Source organism: Vipera berus (assembly GCF_964194415.1).
Source record: "Vipera berus genome assembly, chromosome: 6".
Lineage (NCBI taxonomy): Eukaryota > Metazoa > Chordata > Lepidosauria > Squamata > Viperidae > Vipera > Vipera berus.
The window spans coordinates 23968806-23990697 of NC_138208.1; the positions used below are offsets into that span (position 1 = coordinate 23968806).

General features: G+C 38.1%; 1 protein-coding gene across 1 annotated transcript in view; it reads right to left on the reverse strand.

Annotated features, from left to right (window-relative positions):
- The window catches only part of PTPRZ1 (protein tyrosine phosphatase receptor type Z1), a gene marked incomplete at both ends in the record, with an annotated part of 122446 nt that overhangs the window by 24584 nt on the left and 75970 nt on the right, over positions 1-21892 (reverse strand). Inside the window, 4 exons of the mRNA XM_081330331.1 lie at positions 2310-2439; positions 6482-9995; positions 13402-13445; positions 17144-17270. Coding sequence (XP_081186457.1) covers positions 2310-2439; positions 6482-9995; positions 13402-13445; positions 17144-17270 — 3815 coding nt within the window. The remainder of the gene's footprint in view (positions 1-2309; positions 2440-6481; positions 9996-13401; positions 13446-17143; positions 17271-21892) is intronic.

Here is a 21892-nt window from a genome sequence, read left to right on the forward strand (position 1 = left end):
CTTCAGTTGAAAAAGCATCAGACACCATTTATTCAATATCATAGTGCATATTTAGGATTGTTCTTATATATATAAGTCTTTATTGATTAGCCCTTGGGCCATATCAAAGTGCAAAGTTCCAGCAACAAATTGTTACTAAAATTTGATAAAGGCAATTTAAAATGGAATTTGATAAAATACAATTTAAAATGGAATTTGATAAAATACAATTTAAAATGGAATTAAAATAAAATACAATTTAAGATGAAATAGTAATAAAATACAATCTAAAATGAAATTGTAACAATGTACAATAATTTAAGATATAGATAAAATATGATAACATTATATTTCAGAGTCGCCCTTGCAATCTACCCCAATCAGTCCCACATATGCAGATCTCAACTGGATCATTTTGTTTAAGTACTGTGCTACGTTAAATGTTATTTTCAAGTTCTGGCTGGACATAAGGTAAGTTATTTTGATGTGGGGATCCCAATGGGTCATTTGTTTGGTATACAGACCAAGATAGCTGTCTCTCACCCTTTTATACAGACAACAGTCAAATAGGACGTGAGCCAGGTCCTCTACCTCTGCCGCTCCGCAAATGCAGAGATGCTCATTGTATGGTATAGCATGAAATCTCCCATATCTGACCATTGTGTCAAGCTGTTTGATTCTTGCTCTCGTAAATATCTCCCTAAGATGTTTTGGGAGTTGTAACTTCAAATAACTGTCTACTTGAAAAGTACATTTGTATTTACTCAGCCATTTCATGTTACCCACCTTACTAAGGATAGCTATATCAGTTTGTGCTTCTATATCCTTAATTCTTTGGGCAACTCTTTTTTTAGATTGTTCTCCTGTTACACAAGAGACAGGAAGGCCACAGCTTTTTACAAAATTTGTTAAGTTTGATGATCCAGGAGATTTGTGATTGTAGTTTTATTTGCTCTAGTAGGCATAATTTGGGGAGTCTATCAGTCTCCATTTCATTAACTTTGCACCAGTAGTTATAAGCTCTAATTTTAGATAATGCCTGAATTGTATGAATTCCCAATTCAGCTCTAACTGCTGCAGCAGATGTTCTTGGATATACACCCAAAATACATCTCAAATGCTGGGACTGTGTTTGTTCTAGGACTGTGGTTGAGTAAAGACCCCAAATTTCTGCTCCGTACAAGAGCACTGTGGTAACCTTAGCCTTATAAACCTTGATTAATGGGGCTAGGGACCCTGGGTATCTATGGTTCTTTAGTATGAGCAATAAATTCAAATAGGCTTTTGCTCTAAATGTACTCCATTGATGATGGCAGGCCCAAGATCCAGTCTTGGAAAAAGTTACGCCCAAATATACAAAAGTGTTAACCTGTTCAATTGGTTCACCATCTAATTGCCACTTATGTCTCTGATGGTTTCTTCCAAACACCATTATTTTTGATTTAGATTTGCTAATGATTAGGGAGTTATCCTGACAATAAGAGCTGAATCTTCTTAATAGCCTACGTAATCCTACTTGTGAGTATGATAATAAAATCATATCATCAGCATAAAGCATGCTGTTACAGTAAGTATTTAGGATCATCGGCATGTGTACCATGGTATCCTTCATTAACTCTGGCAAGTCATTGATGTATAAATTAAATAATAATGGGGCCAGGATACACCCTTGCCTTATCCCTTTATTTGTGTGAATCCTGTTAGTCAGGGCCCCATTAACCCCATACTGCACCCTCAAACAGGTACTTGTGTAAAGGGCTTTAATCAAAGCCAGGATTCTGGGTTCTATTTTAAGAGATGTCAATTTACTCCATAGTACGTCACTATTTACCATATCAAATGTTGCTGTAAGGTCTATGAAAGCAGCAAACAGGGGTCTCCTCTTATAGGCATATTTGGCAATTAGATGGTTCAAGACAAAGCAGTTATCAATAGTAGATCTGTTTTGTCTAAAAGCTGCTTGTTCTTCTGTGAGGATGTTGTTTTCCTCTACCCAGATTTCAATTCTGTTCAAAAGGTACCTAGCATATATTTTTGCTACAATGTCAATCAGACTGATGGGCCTATAATTACTAGGATCCTTTATATTCCCTTTTTTAGATTGTTCTTGATATTTTAACAGCATTTTAATGTGGTTGAAATTTTACTTCAAACAAGGAACTAATGTTCAGACTTTCAATTATGATTTTCTATTAAATTCATTCATCTGAATTCATTAACTCTCTCTACATTTAAAAAGTTACCCAAACAGGATTTACCAGTATCTGGCAAAGAGATTATTAACAAAAACACAAGAGTATAAATGAGGCTGACAAAAAAGGAAAGCTTACCTCCAGTATATTAGAATAGCAACAAGTATCACTAGACAGGTGAATGTCAAAGCTGATACGATCACAAGGGGTATAACTGTCTTCTGTTCTGGGAGTCCAATAATCAACTGATGGCTACTATTACTTGCTTCTGCAGTCGGAGAAAATTGAAACAGCCTATATTTAAACTTTGGCAAAAGACACCACATAACTGGCCATGATTTCAGATCCCTAGGTTATTGTCACTTACCCTAATGCTTTAGCACACAAAGCAAAATGTGTGTGAATATGTGTATACATAGAGAATACATGTACATTTGCAAACCAGTTTAAGAGAAATAGACAGAAAAGGCAGCACAGCAGGAGAAGTCACGCTTAAGCAACTGAACCCCCTCAGAGTCCAGAATCCCATTTGCCATTCATGATCTTTATGGTGAAAAAAGTTTGATTCAATCCAGAAAAATAAAGTAGGCATGTACTTCATTTATGGTTAGAAACAATAAAAATAATTTCATATATAAGTTTCCCTACGGATTAATCTGATAGGATGCAATTACTGTTTCTAACTTACCATTTTCATTCTTTACTCATACTTTATAATTAAAGGTTTTGAATATGCTCTTCACTGAAGATCAGACTTGCTTTAAGGTAGATCCCTTAGGAAAATAGGGTTTTGCTATAATAATACAACCTAGAAATAGACCAGGCTTAACCTTTCCACCAGGAGAAATTGAAAGAAATTGTAGAATGTTTTGTATCAAAATGTCTGCTTTTCTTCATTAATATATTGATATCAAACAGCAGGTATTCTTGTAAGTATAAATGGTTCCATAAAAGCTCAATATATTGTAATGATCTAAGGAAAACAGTAGACGCTGGAAGCTAAAATTAACCTTCTAAGTCTTCATAGAGTACATCTGAAATATTAACTCAGTCTGGAGACATAGCCACATATTGTGAAATACTTCTAAGTAAATTTCCCAGCAATGATAATATAAATGCATTTGTGGAACCCATACATAAATCTGAGCTCTTGGTTGAAAATGAAGACAGTAATAATAATGGGATGGGGGAGGACAGCATGCCAGGGTGCCAGATTGGAAAGTTACCATCTGAAATATATGATTCTATCAAGAAAACTAGAAAATGCTTTTTTTGGCCAAATTCTGAAGTTCATACTTTAGTAAATATCCAACTAGATGGAAAACTCTGTATTTAAATTGCACCATAGGAGTAGAGAAATTAGCCCTAATTTTTTAAAAAATGAGGATCAATTCTAACGTATTATTGCACTTAAAAGATCCTGACAATGACTTCAAGAAGATGTTGTGTGGCCCATGGAGTTATGTCCAACAATCAACAGAATGGATATGGCTAGCAAAATAGATTTCTCCTTCTGCAAAGGGGTCAGTGATTCTGCTAAGTAGATTTGGAAAGCACAGGAAAAGGAATGAAACAAAGGGAAAGACTGATTAAGTTTGTATGGAATCCATCGGAACTGGTTGGAGACAGCCCTTCATTCACTGTAACATTATGAAAAAATAGGTGCTATGCAAAAGAGGTGGGTGCACATAAAACTTCACAAAATCCTAAGGGAAAAGGCAGTCACTACTCATACCAAACTACACACATGTATTAGCATTTAAAATAACATTAGGCTTCCTATTTTAAGCTATCAGCATGTCCAACTACACAAGATTGAACAGAATATTGCCTGTAAAGCAATTGAGTTTTTTAAAAAACTTCTTCAGATTTCTGAATTTATATTACTGACAATGGAAGGAGATAAGCTGTGGACTTCATACACCGAAATGTATAGTAAAAAAAACCCACACAAGCAGCCTTTTAAATAATCCATTTGAAACTATCTATTGGCTGGTCAAAAATCTGTTCAGAACTGATTCTTCTGCTTTCAAGTTTGTTTTACTCACACAGATCTGACCTGCATAATCTGATTAGAATATCCACATGGTTTTAGTGCAGAAAACAAATCAAAACATGTAAAACATTGAAGAGATGTTTCCTCCACTGAAGTGGCTGGGGTATTTAGGAGCCTTGCAAACATAATGAGTACTGTATAGTGAATGCAGAATAATGGACAGCATTTAAAGACCATTTATAGAGAGCAACACATCTTAATCTATTTTTTTGCCTACTTCTAAAGGAATGCTATTAATAAAATTGTCCTCTTTGCTAATATTCATTTATTTACTACAACCCTGCACACTTGGAATAACAGGTCTTTTTGTTTAAAGTCAATGGCATAAATGCCGTCAAAGCAGGGATGGTGACCACCTTGGGATCTGCAAGAATTGGAGCCCATCCTGGATATTCACTCTAATCCACTGCCACCACCACCACCCCCACACCCTGGCCTGCTGGAAGACTAGCGCACATTCACAGAAATACCTTGGCATTTGCCTAGGTTGGCAGAGTGGAAATAGAATTAGTCACAGGCAGAGGTGGGCCACAGATGGCACAGAGGCCGGCCTTATTCTGTGCTGCATAGTAAGAACTCTGGGTGGCACCAAAGAGATATAGAAAACTCTCAGTTTTGCTGCCTTATAGTTGCCTTGATTTGTGCAATTCAGATATGGTAACAACCTGTAAATGCTGCTCCACTCAACAGGACTGCTCTAAGCTATGCTGCTGCTGTCCATTCTGAAAATAACTTGTATATGCAGACCTGCTGCTTCAAAAGTAGCCACCATTCTGTAATGATTAATGATTATAATGGGGCACCTCATCTATTTAGGGACAAAAAAGCTTTAGGTATATATATGGTTTAGAGTCAAATAGCCAGGTCACTGAATTTTGCATTTTGTTTCATTGTAAACTGCTAAATAATAAATGAAGTCCCTCAGCCACAGTCTGTAGCCACAGTTAAGTCTAATATTCAATCCATTTGTTTAGAGTTGAAAATCCATGAAGTAATAGATGTTCTCTTTTTGTGCATGAAGAACACTTTAAAATCATTTACACCACTTCAGGCTTACTCAACTATCCTATTTCCCGTACTTAGATTTCATGTGCATTTCTAGTTGATTAGCAAACTACCACTTCATAGAAAACATTAACGTTTAGCTGCTGCTCTGCTGAAATAAAAATAAAGCAGAGTAGAAAAAAATGCTGATAATTAATTGTTATAATACCAGGAAGAGGTAGAAAATCAAGGGTTGCTTCCCATGAAGTATGGCATGCAACATTTTAATGTATCCTTTAATTGCTGCGAGTGTACTGTACACAAATTTTATTGTTAGAGTAAATTAAATGTATAGTCCTCACTTAACTCTTTGTATATTTCATTCCTAACCTTTATACAAATTGTCAATAACCTGATTAATGATACTATTAGAATGCTGTTCAGTGACACATGGATATACATTACTGGATTGTTCCGATGGTGAATACTTCATTTGCTGATCTAAAATTTATGCTGGATACTCATAACATCATTTCAGTAAAGGTAAAAAGAAAAAAGAAAACCATGCACAGTAGCTTAAATTGTTGTATATGAAGCTGAAGTCTCAAAAACATAAAGACACAATTCTTTCCTACACACAAAAGATAAAAGGTTGTATAATGCTGCCCTCTACAGATACAGTGTGCAATTTACACTCAATTTATCAAATTTAATTTAAATGTGTATTATATGAGATCATAATTTTGACACTGCATTATTTATCATGTGAATAAAAAATAATTTTAGTTCCCTAATGTTTATTTTAAATTAAATCATATTGCTATATAGAAAGATATTTAATTCTTCTTTCAGTTTTAGTGTGAGGGCAGATAGCAAAGCCTTTATGCCAGAACAATTGAGATCAAAAGCTTTTCCTTACCAAGAGTTGTCTTATCATTAGCTACTCCAGCTGAATATTACATAATCAATTCATAGCTCTAAAAGTCAATACTAATGCTTTGTCTTCTTTCTGTCCCACTTCATTTTTTCTTTTGTATTATATTAGAATGTAAGCTAACATAAAGAAAATGTTTTGAAATTAATCTCCCAAAAATGTCATATTAATGAACATTTCATAGATTCAGGGAATACATTGTTTTGAATGAACATGGGGCTTCTCACAGTATTGTGTCCAGGTTACAAGCCACGGAATTCTCTTTAAAAAGATATTAAAATCAAATTAGAAAACTGCTATAGCTATGCAAATCATAAATACCCACCCACAACTAACCTGCCTCAGAAATGTTGAATACTGTGGAGACAGCTCTAGATACGAATTCTATTGATGACTGTTGCAGTCCAGAAGTTAATTCTGAGTTACCTGCTCCAACTACCCCCTCCAAGTCGTGTTCATTAACATCAAAGAAACTGAAATCTGTTGACATCTCCTCATTTATGCTATCTGGGGTACCTGGGCCAGAACCACTTTCTTCATCACTGGTAAAAACTGCCCATGATTTAGATTCTAATGTTTTTTGCAATGGGCTGCTAAGAGTCTGAATGGAATTATCCAGTAAAGCCTGATCACCGTGTTTCTTCATCTTCCTGTTTGAAGCCATGGCCAGAGCTGATGCTTGCTTGAACTTGTCCATCTCCTCAGTAACTGTATGGTCTGATAAAGAACTGAGGATTTTCTTTGCTTCCTTTTTCTGAGGCCTTTCAAAATGTAGTTTTCTAATTATGTTCTGATGACTGTTCAGACTGTTTAGGTCAGTATCTGGCTCATCTACTTCGTCCTGAGTTTCTCTGTTGGAAATGCATGTGTGGCAACCACTTACAGGCAAGCCACTATCATACTCATCATATTCATGATCAACAAAAGAAGACCACAGTTCAGGATCAGAAGTGGTTGTGGGGAGCAATTGAGTGGGAATTAATAGAGGATTTAAACTTTTGCTGCCTTCACTCCTGGAAGAATCAACCGTAAGAGAACTATGTGTATCTGGTGCATTGATAGAGGCATGCTGAATAGAATCAGAAATTATTTCAAGCATAGGAAATATCATATCAACTATCTTAGCACTTGAGGATAAAGTGAGAGACTCAGTTTTTGGCAAATCATTTGGAAAGCTGTAACTGTGAGCATTTGGCAACATTTCAGTTGGCACAATAGGAATAGTCACTGTATTCACTGCATTCAGGGGGAAAGCATTTTTATTTTCAAAATTGGTTGGTGGATATGGCACACCATTATTATACAAGGAAGGAGAAACCTGTTGTATGTCTTCACTGTTATGCAAATAGGGAGAGATGTATTCATTACTTATATGGGGAAAAGTTAAACTTTCTGGTGAACTGATAGCCTTACCAACAGTATGAGAGATATTTACAGCAGATGGTTTTGATTCAGAATGCAATACTCTTTTGTTTTCAGCTGCATTTGTTGCCATCTGAGGCAATATTTGGTTAAAAACAGAACTACTATTGTGACCTCTTGTAACCTTTTCAACCAGTACTGGATCACCAGGCACAGATGTTTTACGCACTGTATCGTCATTGGAAGATTGAAAGGAAGTTTGCAGCAATGAAACATTATTTAGGGTAGCTGAAGCCCAGTAAAAGTGCTGCTGGCTGGGAGAAGGCAATGTTTTGCTAGAAGCAGGGGTAGAGGAAACTTGCTGTGAGGTTGCACTAAGCATAGGCTTAAGCAAAGTGTCATCAAAGGTCGGAGTTGTAACATGCAAAGACTGAATATGAACATGTTCCAAGCGCTTACTAACATAATAATCAAACACCTTAGTAGCAGGAAAAGCAATAGATCCTGGCAGGATTCCCTTTGCGCTAGAGACAGTAATGAGGCTTTCTTGAGAATGTGCATCCTGCTTAGGAATCTCATAATTAGAAATGAGTGTAGGAGGTTCAGTCATTTCATTTTCAGTATGAGAAGCCATTTCACTGAAAGCAGAAATTTGCAGTCCTTTGTCATATCCATGCATTATACCATTTTGGGGAGCCATCTCAACCTCACCTGTGAACACAGGTGTGCTGCACATTACTTCACTGGAAGAAACATGCGAAGAAGCTTTCAGTATCGACCAAATATCTGTGTCAGGCAAAAGGGACTCACTACCAGAATGAACTTCAGAGCAATCCATTTCACTAGAAAGAAAACATGGAGGCCGCAGAAAAGTATCAGCTTGCGAGACTGCTGAAGAAGGCTTAGGCACCGGCATATTGCTATAGCTGCTAAACAATGGACCCTGGTGAAATGTGCCAACAGACTCATGCACAAATTCAGACGTGTAATAAGAAGCAGCAACAGTTTGAGGAGAGCCCGCATTACCAGATAAAGCATAAATAGATTCAGACATTGTAGACACCGCATGCCCATTGAAATCATTGCCTGGTGATTCTACTTGAGATAACAAGTGCGTTCTATCATGGCCAAATCTCAATGTCTCTGAAGCAGCATGAACCATCTGATATGATGTCACATCAAAAAACTGAGTGAGTCGTGATTGGGTTAATGTGCCACCCTCCTCCAATGTCAAAGAAACATGCAGGGACCCTTTATCATTTTCAATAGCTGGAGCAGCTTGTGGAAATGTTTGAGAAACCATATACAAATGGTGAAACATTTTACTATTGGAGGAAGCAGAGGAAAATGGAAGCAAAGGTACATCACCATAGGAAGACAAGGTGGATTCAAATGACACATCAACATTGGGAAATACAGGTGTAGCATGCAAGGTCACATCACTACTTGATGCTTCAGGGGAAGTGTTGAGCAACTGAGTGTCAGACAATAAAGGGGTGACTAGAGGAAACACTTCACTACTGTAGGAAGGTTGAAGTGGTATCTCACCATTATAAACTGCTTGAGTTGTCTGAGAGAGTACCTCACTTCCAGAAGAAGCAGAGCCATGTTCTTCAGAATTTGATGAGACAGAGTAAGATGACAACTCAGAAGAGGATAGAGCAAAGGTAGAAGAATGTGGCAATACTGTAACTGCAACTGAAGTATCTTGTGGCCCCTCTGGATCATTAGGATAAAGTGCTGTTGTAGGAATAGGGGAATTAACGTTAGAAAGATCTTTGCTATCCAATGCAACAGCAGTACTATCTGTGCTATTAGGATACCATTCATTTTCATTGATTGCAGATATTTTGGGGTCAAATTCTTCTGCTTTTGAGGGTAACATGTCTTCTGAAAGAATTTTGACATAGTTTTGAGAAAGATCATCCTGTGTGGTTGTTTCTGGACTTCCAGAACTAAAAGTATTTTCCTGAGATGTCTCCATAGTAACTAACCGGGTAGCAGAGGTGATAGGAAGAGAACCCCAAGAGTCATCAATTTCTAGGTCAGGCTTAAAAGCAGATACCTCTATATCATCTTCATTACTATCAGCAGCAGATTCTCTGTTTGTTTCATTGCCAGAAAAAGGGTGTGCATACTCTTCCTCATTACCTTTGGTGGAGCTGCTTGCAGGAGGAACAATTGCTGTTGCTGCTTGAAATTCCATGGGGTTATCCTCTTCCTCCTTTAGTCCTTCAGTGATAGGTGGAGAAGTTCGATGAAAAATTGTTTTGGAATGATCGTGTTTTCCATGCAAGTCTTTCTCTTCTGTGAGATATCTCTGTGTTCCATCTTCATTGAATTTTGTTTCCATTCTTTCCTGACTGTAGCTAGATGTGGTAAACTGGAACTCGCTTTTTTGTATTTGATTTGTTGCACTACCTCTACTGGCAACTACAGTGGAGTCTTCATCAAATCTTGTCCTTTCATCTTCCATTTCATCTTCTTCCTTTAAAAACAAGCAACAAACATTTGTAAATTAATGCCCTCTTAAATAATGCCTGAGTAAATGAATTAAAATATTACAAAGAATTGTATTTCTGTAGTTTATAGTAGTAGAACAGTGATCCTTTATGGCTTTGTGGACTGGAGGAAGGGGAGGAAGAGGGAATGATTATGTGCAAGCAGCGGGCAAGTGCGTGGCTCCATTTGCACAAGTGGTCACATGTGCTCACCGCTTGCACAAATGGAACTGTGTGAACGGTCTGGTTCCAAATGGGCCGTGGCCTGGTAGTGGGCTGTGGCCCGGGGGTTGGGGATCCCTGTAATAGAGTACTGCAATGTGGTCTTTTTCTGGACTATCCTTTTGAAAAACACTGCCAAAAGTAGCAGCCAAGTTGTTTTTGGAATCAGCAATATTCCACAATTTTGCAAAAATACAGAATGCTTTCAGTGATATACATAATCATTATTAAGAAATACACATAATAGGCTTCCGGTGGCGACGCGACGCTGAAGACAGCCGTTTTCGGGCTGCCCGCTCCGCAGCTGTGTTTTTCCATCGTAAACAGCGCCGATCAGCTGTTTAGATGGATTTGAAGCCCCCTCCTCGGGAGAAGAGGAGGGGGTGAGGCCCCAGGTAGGGGTTGAGCTCTCCGGGGCCGCCTGAGCTGAGAGTTTGGGCGGCTGAAGGATTGAGCCCCCCCGAAGCCTGGGTTGCTCCGAGCTGCGCAGCGCCCCTGCTCCGGGATTTATGGAGCAGAGCCAGGCGTTAGCAACCACCCCTGCCAAAAGGAAATACTTTTGATTATCAAGATGCAGGCAGAGCGGTACAGGAGGTCAAGGTGATGTGGACTCTTATCTTTACTCTCTAGCTCAATGGATTTTATAGCTTTAAAGTGAAAGTGCGCAATAAGTGAAAGTGGGGGAAGATGGCGGCTAAAACTTCTAAAGCTCTTCGGAGTGCGGGGTCTTCCCTGGTGCAACAGACCTCATTGCAAGCTTTGCTTCCTCCTGCACCTCCTCCGGCATTGACGCTTAAGGATTTACAAGATGCTCTTGGAAAGCATTCACAATTGATGTCTGACATGATGGATGAAAAGCTGAAAAAGTTGGAGGAGAAACTGGAGAAGAAGATGGAAGAGAGGTTTAGAGCAATGAGGGTGGACATGTTGTCTATGATTGAATCTGTAGCTGAATGTGTGCAACAGCTGGATGAAAAAGTGAAGGATCTCAGTCAAAAGAACTCTATATTAGAAGCAAAGGTATCAGAAAATGAAAATATAAGGGATAAAATGGACGGAGAATTGAGCCTTGCTCAGTATCATCAGATGCAGTATGCTATTAGAATTAGGGGTTTAAAGGAGAACTGTAAAGAAGATTTAAAGCAGCTGATTTCTGAGGCTCTGGAAGGGGCATTGGGCCAGCCAGCATCTGAAATTGAGGGAAATATGGACAAAATCTTTCGTGTAAATTCATGGATTGCAAGACAAAGGAAGTTACCCAGAGATGTGGTGGTCTATTTTACAAAGAGAGTAATTAGAGATGAAGTTATTCAAGCTGCTTATGATACTAAACTGGTAGTGGCTGAGCAAGAAGTCTTGGTTTTAAAAGAGATTCCTCCGAAGATTTTAAGGAGAAGGAAAGATTTTGCATTTTTAGTACAGTGATATTAAGTTTAGATGGGAGATTCCAGTTGGACTGGTGGTGACGCATGAAGGTAAAAGACATCGTCTGGTTACTGTGGCCCAGGCACGTGATTTTTATAGCAATGTGTTAAAAGCAACCCCCCTATCATTTTTGGAAGCTGTTAAGGGATACGGCGAGGGAAAGCTTCAAGATGTTGCAGACAGACAGATAGAGGACAATGGTGTTGGAGGGGATCAAGATACAGTTTCATTGGATGTTGCAGGAGGCCAGAGGAAGACGCGTGCCGCCCTAAGAAGAGCGAGACGAGAGCAAGAGCAAGACCAGCAGATAGTTATGGAATCTCCAAAGTGTATTTACAGTGAAGATGTGGGAGGGGCGCGGTCCAAAGAAGTTTTGGGGGTCATGACAGACGTGCTCCAAAAGTTTTGGGGCGTTAAGATTGCTGATTAAATTTTTAAATTAGTATCTTAATGGATTAAATTTATCATAGAGGAGAAAGAAAGTTTTTTTTTTTAATATTTAACACAATTTAAGATGGATGTTATTTGCTTGTTAGAAAAGTATATTAGGGTTATGGACTAAAAGTATGTGTTGAATTAAGAATGGGTATGCAAGCTCCTAATTAACAACAAGTTGTCTTACAGACTGCTTAACCCTTTTTTTTTTTTTACTCTTTTTATTTGAACTCAAGGATGACTTGGAACTGCGAGACATTTGGTGTGATACATGCAAGAATTATTTTTGATTATGGTTTAGTTTGGTTGGAGATTATTAAGGTTAATAGATAGGTGCTTTTGGCGCGTAACTGAGAATTTCTTTATTTTTTTTTTCTTTGAAATTAATATGAATAAGGACTGGGATTAAGAAAATCTATTCTGAGTAAAGCTCTTTTCTGTTTTTCTCTTTTTCTTTTTTACCTTATTTGTAATATTAATATTGTTTGTATTCATTTTACATGAGCTAGAGGGAGATAGAACTAATAGTTTATTGCTGATAACATAGGGGTGCTTATGTTTGCTTTTTGATTTTATACCCTGTATTTAGCTCTGGGAAGTCGGGGGGGGGGGAGGAGGGAATGGGGGGAAGGGATAGGGAGGGTTGGGTGGGGGTGGGGGAGGGGGGATTAAAGTCAAAATGTATTGTAAAACTTTTTAAATAAAAAAAAAGAAATACACATAATAATAAACCAGAAAATAATTTCATTTGACATCAAGAATTACACTTATTTCCCATCCAATAATAAGCTCTATGCATGATTATTTTTTTTCTCTCTCTTGATAATAGTTATTGATACAAAATGTACAATATATGATAATATTCAAAGTCTTCGCCTCCTCAGTATGAAGTACAGCATGATTGGGAAACCTATTTAAAAGAACACGTGGTAAACCTATTTTCGAGCACGGCTGTTTTCTGCATTTTGTATAATGCTTATTTTTGAGAAGATGCTTTAGCATCTGGTCATTGATATAAATCGGTCTGATTCATTTAGCCAATCAATAGCCCTGTCCTATAAGCGTCTACTGAGATATATGTGCTATTACATTCAATGGACCTACTTCTAGACACAGGTTATAAAATTGCAGCCCTGTAATCATTTTTCATGCTTTAATATAATTTGACATAGTATTTAGAATGCTTCAGACTGACTTTGTGCTAAATAGTTTACTTTAAATGTCAAAATATTCCCACTAAATATACTATTAAACTCAACAGTTTTATTTTCTAATAGCAGTAGCTTAATATCTTGAAAGACAATGTAATACCTCATAATCTTCTGTTTCAGTCAATTCAGGGAACAGTTCAATTTCTACAAAAGAAAAATATGAATGTTTAAACTAACATTTTAAATTCATAGACAACAAATTGCTTAAGTGCTTAAGATCTATTCTAAGGTTTCTTTAAAAAAAAGAAAAATCATGTTACAAGTATTTTTTTAAAAGTTGTAATGGAATTACTGAATAATTTCTGTCCTCTGGTTTCCAGCAAAATTATTCCTGAGATACTAGTAGTATGGTATATAGCAAAAACATTATAAAGTATTGATATTACATGACCAAAGGAGCAGAAATAATTATCTAGAAAACTCTGATAGACTCAATCTATTCTAGGATATAAATGTATAGGGAAGATTAAAAAGCTAATCTTTAATTTAATATTGGAACTTCTATGACCAAGGACCAAGTTATATATGATTGTGGTGATAATAGGATCATAGATCACGCAGATAAAAGAAACACATAGTAATAAAATAAACCACGTGTATTGGGAAAATGCAATTCAGGTAGCTATCTTTTGATTCATATAGTACCAGAGATGTATTTGTGTGTCTTAAATTTGGAACTGGCCATACTATACTTTGGAAGTTAGTCTTAATATTGCTCATCCCATATTTTACTTATGATATTACCACCTCTGAATTATGTTCTGTTTTAATATTTTATGTTTTAGTATTTTGATGAATGTTTAAAGTTGGGATCAAATATTTTAAACAAATGATATATTTAAAATTGATATTGTGTAGCACAAATAATATTCTAACCACTTTCCAAAATATTAAATTTGTGACTAGGTTTATGCAAACAAAAGATGTCAAATTTCCAGTCATGAATGCCCACATTATACCTTAGTCTGTTTATTAAGGAAGCAGGAAAATAAATGCACCCTTGTAACTTTCTTCAACTTGAATCTATTGAATATGTGCATCTATTAAACAGCCCATTCCATAGGAATGTTAAAATTAGTCTAAGAAGTTAGTCTCACTTTTTCATTTATTACTGAATGTAATCCCTTAACAACATATAAGGCTGTGGTGTGGTATGGCAGCACAAAATAGACATTGGGAACTGATTGCTAGTAAAAGAAGACAAATATCGTATTAATACATGTGCATTTTTGTTCATAATCAGTAATTATTTATCTTTTAGTTTTTTATTATTGTATTATATCATAAATCTCACTCTAATGTAGGGCAGAATTTAAATATATTTAAATAGTCAACTCAAAATACAGCATTTGTTATCTTAGGCTAGTCAACCATATCAAGATTTTTTATTTGATCAGAGGAAAAACAAAACTCTGTAGCCATATGCTATTTTTTGCATCAACAGGACCAAATCACAAGCTAAAAAGGAAGGTTACAAGGTGACAAGGTTACAACAGTTGATATGCTGGTAAATGTTTAAAACTCAACTTTGGCAACTCCATTGCTGCACTGCTAACCCAAAAGCTAATTGGCAGGCCAGTCACTGGGACTCAGTTTCACATTCAACCAATTCACAAAATTTCAGGAAATTTACCAATTGCCTCTTGGAAGCCAGTGTAATCTGGCTCAAGAACTAGTTGTACCCCTTAACTAATAATTTAGGAATAATTGGAATATGTTGGGCATAATTGGAAGTTTCATAAAAATTTTAAAAAATTGCACCATACTTTTTCTGGTGTAGAATGTGTACAAAAGTGTTTAAACAGTGTACATAAATACACAAATGCAGAAGAAAACATATTTAGGAAAAATAGCATGGAATGCAAGATTTTTTTTAAAAAAAATAAAGCAAAAAGAGATGCAGAATTTTATTAAATGTTTAGGAAAAATGATCTTACCTGTTATGTTCTGAAGACTAAGAAGCTAATGAATAAAATGATGATAATGTTCCCTGGCTTCTCAATACTGAAAATCACACACACACACACACACACACACACACACACACACACACACACACAATTATAGCACAATCTTACAGATATTTTGGAAACTATAACCATGGAGAACTGATGCCTGAACTTATTTACCTTTTCCCCTTTTATTACTCTTTAAAAGTACTTATTTTCAGATTCTATACTTTCTTATCTTAATTATATAAAAACTACACTGGATGGCTGCCAGCCAAAAACTTTATGCTTTAAAAAAACAAATGCCGCTTCTCTTCATTTTTAAAAACACTCACTGATAAAGTTTTACACATTCTTGTATTTTTGCCATCATTTGCTCAATTTAAATTACCAAGAAAAACACTGAACACAGCATTAGCTCACGATGAACAGCCAGGTGTCCCTTGAATACTGATCAAGAAATAAATGTGAGTGAACTTTATTTGCATAAACCAGAAACCATGCTGAAAAATCAGGATGCATCTTGTTTGAGAAGACGCAATAGCTTTTATCAAGTTCATCTCAATAAGTCTAAGACAAAATAGCTTCTCGAGCTTTCTATAACAAAGAAGCTTCCTAATGTCGTACTTCCTTGCTTGGAAGAAAATACATGTTGGATAACTTTATGAGTTCTTGTTGATAAAGGCAGTGGTGGGATTCAAATATGTGAACAACCGGTTCCCTGTGTGGATGTCGCTTCCGGAAGTCCATTCTGGGCCTGGGCAACAAAAAATTAGCTACAGGTTCTGTCAAAGTGGTGCGAACTGGCTGAATCCCACCACTGGATAAAGGGAATAACAAATAAATTTAATCTTACTAATTCATTCATTTATTAATCTTATTAATTCATGCTACTCTGATGGAAAAAAAATAAAAACTATCAACTTAAAGCTGTTTGGAAATATGTTCTTTAAAAACAACAAAACTTTACAACAAGCAAGGGAGCAAATTCAGTGTTTCATGAATGGATGTTTGTTCTCTTGTGGAATCCTGAAAGTTCACCAACCCTTCTGAACTAGACTGAAAACAGAAAGGCTGTAAGAAGAGCATCTATGAGAAGAAAGGGACAATTTGTTCTGCTGGGAAAAAAATTGTTAAAGACAATCATATTTATAGTTCCCTAGTCAGCATAATATGTTTGCTCAAAGAATATTTCACAGAAATTCAGCCCTTCCAGCAAAAATGTGCAATAGCACTATTGTTTTACATGAAAGCTGAGAAATTTTAAGAAATTAGTGACAATATAATAGATACTAGCTGCAAAATTGGACAATATTCATTTCAGCGGGAAACAGATGAAACAAGCAAGTCATACTAGGTCTTTGAAGAGTGAAAATAAAGTTTTGAAATAAGTGAAATTAATTGTTAGTCTTCTAATTTTAGCAATTCAACATTAAAAAGCAAGGGAATTCCATCACCACTGCACTGAAATCTCATTTCAGAAAAGTTACATGCAATGGAATTTCAGAATCATAAGAACAGAATTTGTTAATTACTGTGTCCCATTATCATAAGCTTTTCCTTAATAAACAAAAATTAGTCATGTTTTACACATTCTTTTAATCATAGACACTTTTTTTCTCCAATTGGAATTATATTGAGTAGGAATCTGAATCTAGATTTAATTTATTATTTTTAAAATAATCTTTGGTATATTTTATGTACCAGCTCATAAGAAAAGTTATTATGGATCCCCAGTTATTTTTATTCTGGTTCTAACATTTGAAATATATCAGAGAAAATGAGATATTTAAGGTGAAGAACACCGATATTGAAATACCATTGCATTGTATTTTGAGCTGGTTTGCAAATAAATTGTGGATTTTTAAATAAAATTTACCTCTGTAAACTTACCTGGGTCATCCAAAGGCATGTCAACAATAACTTGATCACTATACTTTCCATACAGACCATTAGCACAAACAGCTACTATCTGAAGAATATAACTTGTATTGGGCAGCAGATTATTCAGAATTGCTCCCTGCAATGATTTAAATTCATAAACCATATTTATTACTTTCTGTATTTCATACAAAGTTACATATTTTATTTCTTTAGTCACAGAAAATTCCATTGACAAGAAAAGGATTTCAAATAACTTAATGTAAAAATAAATATGCAATTTTAATAATTCCAACACTTTCACACATCCATAGCTCATTACATGGACAAGACAACTGAAAATTAAGTCACTTTTTAGTGCTATTATAACTTAAAATTAATAGTTTGAAATAAAGGATTACCTGTACTTCATCTACATAGTTTATTTAACATCATTGCAATCAATTTGGTAATAGACAGTATTAATGTTAACATATGTGGACTCAGAGTGAGTGGCACGGCAAGGTGGCCATGAGGTAGAGTTCTCATGTCACAATTCTGAGGCTGTCAGTTTGATCCTAGGTAGCATCCGGTTAGTAAATGCTCATCTTTATTCAGTTGCCCCAACTCTACCCTGATGCAAGGGATTACAGGGTTGTTAAAAGAAAAAAAAATGTGGACTTAGTGTACCACTGACACTATTGGTACAGGCTACAAAAAGCACCAACTTTCCACGTTGCAAATTGTATTAAAGATATAAAGGGCTGATACTCATAATTTCATATTCTCACCTGTCTGCTAAAGGTCCCACAGCTTTTAAAAAGCATTTCTGAAAATAAGATGATATCCAAGTCAATCTGCAAAAGGGACTGGTAGAAAAAAGTGGGTAGCAAATCTTCCTTTTTCTTAATATCCCTTAAACTAATTTACCTAAGATTTGGAGTGAGTCTATTCTCCAGCTATGCCTATGTCCCACTCCGTGTTAGAGACAATCCAGAGAGTTTTGAAAGAGTAGATGGAAAAGAAGAATTTGGAAGTTTTCTTCATGCAGACTTTTTAAACTTTTTAAAGTTTATTTATTTTGAGATAGAGTATCTCTAGCTAAGCCCTAAAGGTTTTGCATCAATATATGATTCTATGCAGCTGATTCACAGAGCAATTATTTTATAACATTGCAAACAACTATTTATAATATAATCAGATGGTATTTTAGATACCATCCACAAGGATATTTAACATTAAAATTGTTATGTATGTAAATAGTTAGCAATAGGCCTTGGAAGAGATTGCAAACACAGTGCAGCTTTGCAAGGTTTTAAGCGGGAAAATAAGGTGCATTCATTGGACGCCACAACCAAGGAGCGGGAAAAGAGACTGTTTGTATTGGTTACAGTTCAAACGCTTTCCCTATAAAAGGGTTGCAACATTTGACAGTTAGCAGTTGACTTTGTGTATTCAATAAACTCATTCCTTGTTAAACCACTCTGAGTCCTCGTCTATCAGAACTAAACAACTGGCGACGAAGGTGGGATAGACAGAAGACCAGAGAATCGGCAGAATTGTCGCGCAAAGGCGGCGGAATTCGAATACGTGTCAAGTCAACTCAGCGGCCGCGGCAGAATAAAAAAAATTCTCCGAATGGCGCAGATTGGGTCACTGAAGGAATTTGACCCTAACTTCCCCGAGGATTGGGAAGAATACATCGGGCAGGTCGAGGGATTCCTGTTGGTGAACGGAATCACCGACGACCGGAAAAAAGCGGCGGCACTCTTGACAATCTGCGGCACACCGGTCTACAGAGTTGCTGTCGGGCTGTGCCAGCCTCAACCAGTCTCCAGCGTGCCCTATGCCGACCTCCTCGCAAAATTAAAAGTTCACTTTACTCCCCGAAGGTCCGAACTCTTTTGGCGGCGCATCTTCGAGAAGCGGAATCAGAGACCGGGGGAGTCCATACAGAAATTCGTCGCTGCCGTCCGGGAAGCAGCAGTTCGTTGCAAATACGACAATTTAGAGATTAGAATTAGGGACAGAGTCGCGCTGGGCTTACGCGATGAACAATTACAGAATAGAATAATCGCCAAACCTACCGGCGATTTACAGGAAGTGTTAGACGAACTCCTCACGTATGAGTCAACCGGGTACCGCGACCCCCCCCGCAGTAGCATGGCGACAGCACCCGAAATTAACCAAGAGGGCTATGTGGACTGCGGGGAGGTGGATCAGCAGTGGGAGGAAGAGATCGCAGAAGTCTCCAGGCGATTCGGAAAGATGGCACCAAAACAACTCAGAAGCGAGGGGCCTGACCCTGGCCGCCGGCAACAACCCGCAACACCGCAAAGACCACCGACCGGGGCACAACGACCGTGGCGGGACACAGCAACCAGACCGCGCGACAACGAAACGCAGAACCGATGCGGCAGCTGCGGCGGCAACCATTCCCGCGCTTCCTGCCGATTTCGTACCGCCAAGTGCAGGGCTTGCGGCAAGACTGGCCACATCCAGGCCATCTGCAGAAGTCGCGGTCGGGACACCCGTCTGAACGAAGTCGATGTGTGGCCAGAGGGTAAGGTAACCCCTAATGCTAGTGGCAAGGAGACCCCTAAACCCCGGGTGGAAAGTCCAACTCTAAGGGAGGTGGCCCGCGTCAATCGGAGACGGCGGGGAAGGGGGCACAATTTTCCGGACGGAAAATTAAAAATTACAGTCCTTCTGCAAGGGGTCCCTTGCAGAATGGAAATCGACTCAGGGGCTTCAGTGTCGATAATTTCCACTGAAACCCTTGAGAAAATTGAACAACTAAGTGGAAAAAGAATTCCACTTAAACCAACAACTATTCAATTAATGGACTTCCAAAAAAGTCCAATAATCGTAAAAGGGAAGACCAGCCTTAAAGTAAATTTTAAGGGGTTTAAGGGGGTCTTAGATTTGGTAGTTACGGAGGGGAATAGGACCAGCTTAATAGGGCTTAATTGGTTTCCAGCCCTAGGAATTTGGATAGGAGGAATAAATTCAGTGATTAGAAATAAGACCCTCGAATCCGTCTGCAAAGAATTTGCAGACGTATTCGATGGATCTCTAGGCAAGTACAAAGGGCCCCCCATTAACTTTAACCTAGACCCCTCAGTAAACCCGATCAGGCTAAAGGCCCGGAGAGTGCCTTTTGCCTTAAAAGAAAAAATTGAGGCCGAGCTCGACCGGCTTGTAGGCCTCGGAGTTCTAGAACCTGTTGAGGGCGGTTTGTGGGAGACGCCGATTGTCACACCCCTCAAACCCAATGGGGATGTGAGAATCTGCGCCGACTATAAAGCCACCCTCAACATTGGGATGAAAAAACATGCTTACCCGGTCCCGACGGTGAAGCAGGTCCTCGCCACGATCCAGGACGCCGCCATCTTCGCCAAGCTCGACTTGGCGCATGCGTACTTACAGTTAACTGTTTCCAAGGAGGCTGCAGAGGCACAAACAATTGTTACCCACAAGGGGGCGTTCCGAGTCCACAGGCTGCAATTTGGAATTGCAGCAGCTCCAGGCATCTTCCAAGAAGTGATGGAGAGGACCTTAAAGGGCATACCTGGAGTATGCCCTTACTTTGATGATGTCCTAATAGCTGGAAAAGATGAAGGAATGTTAGTAGAGCGGCTGGAACAGGTACTGGGCAGATTTAGGAAGGCTGGGTTAAAATTAAAAAAGGAAAAATGTAGCATTGGGGTTAAATCCACTGATTTTTTGGGGTTCAGGATTGACAAAAGTGGAGTCCATCCTACCCCTGAAAAAATCAAAGCAATAAAAGGGGCTCCTGAACCAAGGAACAAGGCAGAACTACAGGCCTTCCTAGGCTTGGTAAATTTTTATCACACTTTTGTACCACATAAGGCTGCCATTGCAGAACCTCTGCACAGACTCCTAGATAAGAAGACCCCTTGGCAATGGCAGAACAAGCACAAAGAGAGTTTCCAAACTCTAAAAGACATCCTTTCCAGTAATTCAACTGTGACTCACTTTATTGAAAACAAACCAATCTTCCTGGCATGCGATGCTTCGCCTTATGGCGTAGGGGCGGTGATCAGCCACTTAGACAACCAAGGAATACAAAGACCCATTGCATACTACTCCCGCACACTAACCAAGGCAGAGCGGAACTATGCGCAAATAGACAGGGAGGCATTAGCTATTGTGGCAGGAGTTAAGAAGTTCCACGATTACCTGTATGGTAGGAACTTTACTATACTGACTGACCACAAACCCTTGCTGGGACTGTTTACCACAGATAAACAGACTCCTCAGATTATGTCACCCAGGATGCTGAGGTGGTCCATTTTCCTCTCAGCATACTCATTTTCCCTCCAATACAGGCCAGGTAAGGACATGGGTCATGCAGACGCTCTTAGCAGATTGCCTCTAAGCACAACAGAGGAGGACCCTGCCCCAGTGGGACAAATAATGTCCCTACAGGATATTCCTGATTTGCCATTAACGGCAAAAGACATTGCTGAGGCAACCAATAGGGACCTCATCTTAAGGAGAGTAATGGCCTGGGCCATGAGTGGTTGGCCCAACGCCAACCCGGACGTAAAATACAGTCCATTTTTCAGAAGGAAAGATGAACTATCAGTTCATATGGGGTGCTTACTCTGGGGAACTCGCGTAGTCATTCCGGAAATCCACAAATCAGCTATCCTAGTTGAATTGCATGAGGGACACCCTGGAATAGTAAGGATGAAGGCCCTGGCTAGGAGTCACTTGTGGTGGCCAGGATTGGACCACGACATTGAGGAATGCGTT